Raw genomic sequence first — 9,084 nt, forward strand, 5'->3', positions numbered from 1 at the left:
AATCATAATAAGAATATAAAGTTTAGATGTTTATTAAACATATGACTTTTTATACATGTATGTATGTGATAGCTATGACTACATTTGATTGAGAGAATAATGACTGTTGCGATAAAAGAGTATATTATCTCTTTGTCAACACAATTATAGTATATTATTAACTTTAATAATATCATTAAATTTATATTTGTAAAATATAATATATTTATTAAATTTAATACATATTCATTAGTCATTTGAATATAATTAATTTAATATTCATCATATTCCATACACATTTATTAAACACAAAAATAAGTTTTAATGTAATAGTATCATTGTAATTAATGTAATACTTATATAAATATATAAAACTGTTTTCTGCCCTTATATAGTATTATTTTTTTTATTTATGAGAGCACAGTATATTATTAAATTTAATATATATATATTCTTATTGATCATTTGACTTTTCATATGAGTTTATTTATTTGAATACATATTAATATAAATAATAAAATATATAATATTTAATACGTATATATAATTTTAATTTTTTTTATTTCTATTATTGTTTACAAAATTATTTTATTAAATATATTTAAAAATAGAAAATTTTGCATTTATAAAAATAAATAGATAAATAAAATTTTATCTTCTAAAATTATAATAAGAATATAATGTTTAGATATTTATTAAAAATATAACTTTTTATATGAATTCATGTATATTTAAAATTAAACACGTGACTTTTAATATACGTATGTATGCATGCTTGGAGATTTACATAGAGAATTCTATTATTTTTATTGTCTATTAAAATATTTTGCAAACTATATTCTAAAAATAGATAGATTCAAATGTAAGATTTTTATTAAACATGTAACTTTTAATTTAAATTTATGTATATTCTAATAATATTATTAATAAAAAAGTGACAAGTATATATCTTGGTAGAAAATTGACTTTTAGAATTTAGGCTGATATATATATATATATATATATATATATATATATATATATATATATATATGTATATATAATTGTAAAATTTACATATTTTGACTTTTATTTTTTAAAATATTCCTATTGAAACTTATAAATTTGAGTCAATGTTGTCCTTGTGTTAACTTGAAAGTAATATTATTAGTGTTTTATATTTTTCAAAAATTATAAATTAATTGCAGGCAAGTTAAAGGATTGAATTTTTTAACAGATAAATAACTAAAATAAATTTTCATAATTAGAGAAAGAAAAAAAATATATTTTAGCCTATTATATTTAAGATTGAATGATCAATAATGTGAATACCTAACCCTTAACCAGATTACAAGCTCATGTTGGAGCATCTAAGGGAAAAAAACATGCAATGTCAGTCAAGGGCGGAGCTAGGCCGGACATCCAACAAGGCAACTAAGGTAATGGACTTAAGCCCCAAATTTATAAGGCCTCAAATTTTTTAAATAATAGTATGATTAATATAAATTATTTTTTAAAAGCTCACAATCCTTGTTTTAGTTTTTGCAAATGAAAAGTCATTCAAGAGTCACAATTTCAATTGACTATTGGTACGGTTCCAACATTAATGCAATTTAATTTTCTTTTGACAAAAAAAAAATATCATTTTTGGATCAATCTTTCCGTTTTCTCTCTAGTTTCTCTATTTTGAGTTCTCTTCTATTACATTCAAGCAATTATTTGACTTTTCAACTTTCATATAAACATATTCTAATCCGTGAATTGGTATACATTATATTAAGTGATCAACTCCAATGCTTCATCTCCAAGTGACAAAGAGGATACTCACAAACGTTGCTAGCATATCAAATTCTCAATATGTTTAATCATTTCACTCATTTACTTTGCATTTTAATTTATAAAATAATTAATTGAATTGAAATTAAATTGAATGAATATTTACAAATTACAATTATTACATCTCATTTTTTTATTGTTTATCGATGCAAGTAAAGTGATTGTTGCTACGATTTAGACTTTATTTTGAATACTCATAAATGTGAGGTGGATAGTCATAAAGAAATAAAAGATTTTATAATTTGAGTTCATATCCATTAAATTCTAACATAAAAACATAAATTGAAACGGATATTAATTTAATACAATGCAATTATATTCCTTTATGAGTGAAAATTATTTAATTCTTGAATAAAATATAATGTAATAATTTTAAAACAAACGTAAAAATTTACTGCTCGACATACAACTGTACCGGGTTGTACCCCAAAAAAATACAACTGTATACAATGAATGAGATGCTAATTTTTCAACTAGGCCATTGCATGTTACAATATACTTATTGCTTCCACTATCCAAAGTAATCTTTTTGATGAAAAATTTCCAAAACAAGAGGTAAATTACCAACCATTCCATATCGATCTTTCACATATAGTAATTAACCCTTGATTCCCTTATAAAAAAATTGAAGAAAATAGAATTGCTTTGATTCTCTACATTTCCCATTATTAAATAAATTATATATATCAAAACAATTTGTACAATGTACTTACTCTCATTTTTTTACCTGAGTCACAAACCATGCACCCCACACTAATCACTCCTCGTCGTTAAAAGGGTGAGAGAGAAAGTGAACAATATATTGATTGAATTATAGTTTGGTGGGAGAGTCCATAGAGGGAGAGAGACATGGAAGAAGAGGGTAATAAGTTGAAGGGTGAAGAGGCATTTAGGAAAACAAGGGTGCCACCATGGACAAAACAAATAACAGTGAGATCAGTGGTGACAAGCTTTGTCCTAAGTGTAGTTTTCATCTTCATTGTGTGCAAACTCAACTTCACCACAGGGATCATACCATCCCTCAATGTAGCTGCAGGTTTGTTGGGGTTTGCAGCAATCAAGGCCTACACTGCACTCCTCAACAACTGTGGCCTTCTCAAACAACCATTCACTCGCCAAGAGAACACTGTCATCCAAACCTTTGTTGTTGCCTCCTCTGGAATCGCCTTCAGCAGTGAGTTTTTTTTTTCTTCTTCTTGTCTACCCTTTTTGTCATTTTTTTCTTTTTTCTTTTTTGTTAAGAAGTATGGCTACTTTTCAAAGTTGACATACATATATATAAGGTAGCACGGCATGTGTGTCGTTACAAAATACATGAAATGTGATATGCATAACATTGTTTTAAATTGTGATAGGCAACCATAATTGAGGCCACAACGTTCATCTACCATAATCACATTGTGACTGCAATATTGCGGCCCCATCAATCGTATTTTTTCACATTTGCACGCACCATAAACATTTTTTAACTCACTGCAATCATATATTATCGCAATTTAACCATGATGCATGATAAGTTGATAACCATGCATGCAAGGAAATCGTTTCTACTTCCTTATTTTGCTTCAGAGGTAGGGTAATAGATCGTAAAACAAATTTTTTTTGGATTTACTTTCAGTTTATTAGTGCTCCTTCTGTTGAAAGTCTCAGATGAAAAATTGTATAAAATAATTTTTTTATATAGATTTCGCCTTGAATTTCTATTTTCCCCAAATTTTGACGAATATACCAAGTTGTTGACTTTCAGTGGTAAGGTTGGTTTATCAACTATTTGTCATTTGAAATAAATATAAGTTGACATATAGCATAGTACCGGTATACCATCATATGGATTATGGAGTGAGAATGAATCTTCATTTTATATACTATATAGGAAAAAAGAAAGTGTTCAAGCGTCTATTGACACACTTATTCAAATAATTTGTCTATAATACCCATTTTCTGTCAATCAAATTAATAATTTAGAGAATTTCTATAAAATATAATTAAATAAAAATAAAAATAGAGTAATAGACACATTGAAATAGTAACTAATGAACAGTTTTAGGGGGGAGGGATAGTTCGAGGAATTTCTGAGGTATTACAAATTTGGATTGGCACACTGCGTGTGTGGTTACAAAATACATCAACTGAATATGCATGAAATGGATTTTTAAGGTATTACATATTTCGCTCAGGTGGAAAACTAGATTGTTTATTGTGTGACACCCTCTATCTTGTATATATAATATTTAGGGAAGAAGAAACAATGAATTTGAGAATAAGAGAAAAAGTAGAATCATACTCTAAAGGTTAAAAATGATGTAATATATCTTTATTTATAGTTAGGATATTTTAAGCCTATTATTTTTTTATTTTTTTATTTTATAAAAAATAATTTTATTTTACTATTTCATTAAATAAATAACCAATTAAAAGATCTTTTATTTTCTAAAATATCATTTTATTTTATTTATTTTCTAATACCATGAGACCCTTATTTTAATTTAAAAAAACCCTTTCTCTCATTTATTTAATTTAATTTTTAAATAATTTTTTTTTATTTTAGAAAAACGAGACATCACGCATTTGAGGACAAAAGAACATGTGTAAATATAAAGCAAGAGGAATCAAGTTGCATTTTGGAAAAATAACTTATATAGGTTGAAGCCAACATTGCAAGATCATTGCTTACATTTTCCATATAGGAATTAAGACAGGTCCAATCATAGACTCCAACATGGTATCAAACTCATAAGTCATTAGCTAATCCAATAATGTGAGGAAACACTTCTTGCCCAATGTTAATTTGTTACAAAAAAATTAATCTGTCTTGTGAATAGGTGGCATGGGAAGTTATCTACTTGGTATGAGCCCATACATTGCTTCTCAAGTTGATGGGGGGAACACGCCAATCAATACAAAGACTATCTCACTTGGTTGGATGTTTGGTTTTCTCTTTGTTGTTAGCTTTGTGGGCCTCTTCTCTATTGTGCCTCTAAGAAAGGTATGAAGAAACAACCTAGCTAGCCAGAACATAATTCTGCAATTACACCTTCATTCATGTAAATTTGATTGCAGTTTATTGAACTTAAAATTTCAATTGGCATGTCACAGGTGATGATTCTGAAGTACAAACTAACATACCCGAGTGGAACCGCCACGGCTCTCCTTGTCAATAGCTTACACACACCAAAAGGAGCAAAACTAGCAAAGTATTAATGCAATGAATTTGCACAAACAGATTGGAATAGTGATTCATTTACACCACAACAACCTGCTTTAGAATACTTGTGATAAACTTAACCTTGTCATTCTTGTGCAAACAGAAAACAGGTTGCTTTGCTCTTCAAAAGCTTTTGTGGTAGTTTTGCTTTTGGTTTTTTCCAGTGGTTTTTCACTGCAGGAGATGGTTGTGGGTTCAGCACTTTTCCCACATTTGGTCTTGAAGCTTACAGTAACAGGTATGCATATACATCTTACATTGTCATCTGTTATTTAAGATTGTTTGGCATTTGATTATGAATTAATTTGAATAAGATTATTGAATTTCCATTTGACAAAATATATAAGTCGTTATTATTTGAATTTAATTAAAATATAATTGTCATGATATAATAAGATTGTTGACTTTGATAATAATTATTTTAAAAAGTCATTCTTAGTGTGATCTTGAATTAGTTGATAGTATAAAAAATTTCACACTAATTAAAAGTATAATAAAAACTCTTAACTACATATATTTCCCAAATCTCTTTTTTGTCTCTGACAATAATCTGGCTACAATATTTACAGGTTCTACTTTGATTTCTCATCTACCTATGTTGGGGTCGGAATGATTTGCCCTTACTTGATAAATGCATCTTTGCTTCTTGGAGCTGTAATCTCATGGGGCATTCTATGGCCCTGGATTGAGCACAAGAAAGGAATCTGGTATAGCGCAGATCTACCTGGTAGCAGTCTAAGTGGCATCCAAGGATATAGGGTACACACATATCCACTTAGGAACCTTTATTGTTCATAACACGTATGTGCTTACAATATTTCAAATTGTGGAGTACTAATTATAAGAAACATACATGAACAGATCTTCACCGCAATTGCCATGATGCTTGGTGATGGTCTTTACCATTGCATCATCATGCTAATACGAGTTGCCTACAGTCTCATCACCCAATACCTAAAGAAAAAAGTGCCATCAACTGTAAACCATGAAGATGTTGATCAAAACTCAAGTGAAGATTTTGATGCTCAACGTCGCACTGAGTATTTCTTGAAAGACGAGATTCCCTCTTGGGTTGCTATTATTGGTTACAGTGTTCTTGCAGTTATTTCAATCATAACGGTTTCACTCATCTTTCCTCAACTGAAATGGTATCATGTACTAATCACTTACCTCATTGCTCCTATTCTGGCCTTTTGCAATGCCTATGGATGTGGCCTCACTGATTGGTCTTTGGCATCAAACTATGGCAAAGTTGCCATCATTATATTCAGTTCATGGGTTGGCCTTGAGCATGGAGGCCTCATTGCTGGCCTTGCATCATGTGGTGTCATGATGAGCATTGTATCCACAGCTTCTGATTTGATGCAAGACTTCAAAACCGGGTATCTCACTCTTGCATCTCCTCGGTCCATGTTTATGAGCCAAGTTTTAGGAACCGCCACGGGTTGTCTTCTGTCGCCTTTGATGTTTTGGTTTTTCAACAAGGCTTACACACTTGGTGACCCTCAGGGCTCTTACCCTGCACCATATGGAGAGGTGTACCGTGGGATGGCCCTTCTAGGAGCAAAGGGTTTCTCTTCTCTTCCCAAAAATTGTCTTGAACTGGCTATCATTTTCTTTTTCTTGGCTGTGTTTATTAACATAGTGCACGATTTGTTGGAGCATTATGAGACCAAATATAGGATATACAGGTTTGTTCCAAACCCCATGGCCTTGGCCATCCCATTCTATCTTGGTGGTTACTTTGCTATTGACATGTGCATTGGGAGCTTGATTCTGTTTTTGTGGGAGAAAAAAAACAAACAAAAAGCAAAAGATTATGGTCCTGCTTTGGCATCTGGACTCATTTGTGGTGATTCTTTGTGGAGTGTTCCTGCTGCTATACTGTCCCTTGCTGGAGCCAACCCACCAATTTGCATGAAGTTCTTGTCTAGTGCTGTGAACAAAAAAGTTGACACCTTCTTAAGTGGTGGTCCTTGATGCTCCCTGCTTTCATTGGAGGTTGATGTTCGTTTGAAGTTCAGGAAAGTTCAAATACTGTATTTGGATTTCTAGTTATACAATTTCGCTTTTATGAATAAAAATCATGTAGGCTTGGATTTGTAAATGTGTTGCACTCTTTTCATTTTTTATCTCTATAAATATGAAATCATTATTTTTTTTTGTCTTTATTGTCAAGTGACACTGGTTATGTGTTTAACAGAAAGTTGGATACCATTCTAGGTGACACTGACTAGTATCTGCAGTATTGCGTCAGCTTTTGGCACCTCTAAAAAAATTTTGGATCCCTAAAATAAATATTATTATCTATATTTATTTAGTTGAGTTTGAGATGTTATGGAGCTAGGTTGAGTCTGGTAATTAATTCCTCCGCAAAAGGGTGGATTTTTTTTTTTTGTGTGTGAATTAAAAATATGAGAGACAAACTAGAAGCCTCTACGTAAATAAATACAAGCAGTGTCAGCTCTTAAGGCATTCAAAATAAAATTAAGAGCTACATCAAAAATTCGTGATTGTTTCGGAACATTAAGTCCAAACTTGGCTAATGTGTCAGGATACTTGATTAGCTTCTTGATACATGAGTCCAAGTAACCTTCTCCCTATATTGGTGTGTGCTGTGAAGAGGACTTACCATATTGTAACGAGGATGTAACTAACAACATCCTTTGGCCAACAAATTAACAACAATTATTGTGCCGGAGTACACTACAATCTTTCGAAATCCTCTTCTCCAAGCCTGTTACAACCCATGAAATATGGCCGAGAGCTTCACTGCTAGGATTGAGCAGGAACCTAGATGCACTGCAAAACCAACCAAGAAGGCATTGCTATCGTCTCAAAGCACTCGTCTGCAAGATGAATTCATTTATCATCTATAAATTCTGAGCTGCGAAACAATACACCTACACGTCAATATCACATTTTTTGCCACATCACATGTTCTGCTGATGTATCATTCTTTCCCTCTTCCAATCTCTTACCTGAATAACTCACATCTCTCTCATCCAATTAGTACATTTCTGTCATTACACCCTATGCACATTGTAACTGCCACTAAAGAACCAGATGAATTGTCATTACAATGATATTAAAACATTTGTAACTCCCATAATTAGTGTGATTGGCATTGCATCCCATGAATTGAACTGATATTGGATAGACAATAATAGAAAATAACAGTCTCGAGACTCATGCTCTGCTTGCTTTGAAAATATGATCCATGACATAAAGAAAAAACGTAAGGAGGGTTTGAAAATCAGGTAACCTCTCTAAAACTGCATTGAAAATGTTTGGCCTTACCATTGGAGACACTATGATCCTAACATTGAAGTTGAAACTACCCACTGCACAATCAAGCTCCACCAGTTTTGTGCACAATGATCATGTATGTTAAGGTGATTTCACCCTGGTTTGTGCTTGGCAAGATGGCTCGATATTCTAAGGAGTTTTATCACTGAAGAGTGAAGCTATTGTGTTCATCCTGTGATGACTTGCAATCCCATGGATCAAAGATATTGAAGCCTATATCGAGTTTTCCATTTTTCACTTGCAAAGCAAGCCTGTGTTTCTAAATTATAGATATTCAATGACATTAATTTGAACCAAAAAAGAAGACTTATCAAGGTAAGTAAATTAAGGCCTTTGTCTTTGCAATGCAGCCAGGTGTGAAGGAGAACTATCCAATCATTGTTGATTCTAGCAGAGAAATCAAGCAACACAACCTGAGTTTTCTCTTCCCTGCAACTACTGAGGGGAACATGGAAGAAGTGTTGAGGGTGATTGATTCATTGCAAAAGGCCTCAAAATTCATGGTTACAACCCCAACAAACTGGAAGTCAGGGGCCCAGCTTCCTTTGCAAAAATCAAATCCAATAATTGTTATTTTTACTATTTACGTACACAAGTGTTTTTTTTAATCAGCAAAGAAGTATTTATTGATGGGAACCAGTGGTGCCAGGATGTTCATATTACAAACATTTGAGTATATTTTGTATCTGCATCCCCCAACAGATATAGCTATGATTCCCACACCTTGACTCACAAATTGAACCTAAATTTTCCCTAAACCAGTTAACATTATACAG

General features: G+C 31.6%; 1 protein-coding gene across 1 annotated transcript; it reads left to right on the forward strand.

Moving 5' to 3' along the window:
- Nucleotides 1-2,605: 2,605 nt before the first annotated feature.
- Nucleotides 2,606-7,108, forward strand: LOC114403070 (probable metal-nicotianamine transporter YSL7). Its single transcript, XM_028365788.1, has 6 exons — nt 2,606-2,968; nt 4,617-4,780; nt 4,891-4,988; nt 5,103-5,237; nt 5,569-5,758; nt 5,861-7,108. The coding sequence occupies exons 1-6, from the start codon at nt 2,644-2,646 to the stop codon at nt 6,977-6,979; spliced, it is 2,031 nt and encodes a 676-aa protein (XP_028221589.1). The 5' UTR covers nt 2,606-2,643; the 3' UTR covers nt 6,980-7,108.
- Nucleotides 7,109-9,084: the final 1,976 nt, after the last annotated feature.

This window comes from Glycine soja, chromosome 20 (assembly GCF_004193775.1).
Source record: "Glycine soja cultivar W05 chromosome 20, ASM419377v2, whole genome shotgun sequence".
Classification (NCBI taxonomy): domain Eukaryota; kingdom Viridiplantae; phylum Streptophyta; class Magnoliopsida; order Fabales; family Fabaceae; genus Glycine; species Glycine soja.

What these genes read in the sequence shown, in the direction of transcription:
- LOC114403070 (XM_028365788.1), top strand. Translation starts at nt 2,644, where the DNA reads ATGGAAGAAGAGGGTAATAAGTTGAAGGGTGAAGAGGCATTTAGGAAA. An exon ending in CTTGAAGCTTACAGTAACAG is followed by an intron (nt 5,238 to 5,568) that starts GTATGCATATAC and finishes CAATATTTACAG; the next exon opens with GTTCTACTTTGATTTCTCAT. An exon ending in GTGGCATCCAAGGATATAGG is followed by an intron (nt 5,759 to 5,860) that starts GTACACACATAT and finishes ATACATGAACAG; the next exon opens with ATCTTCACCGCAATTGCCAT.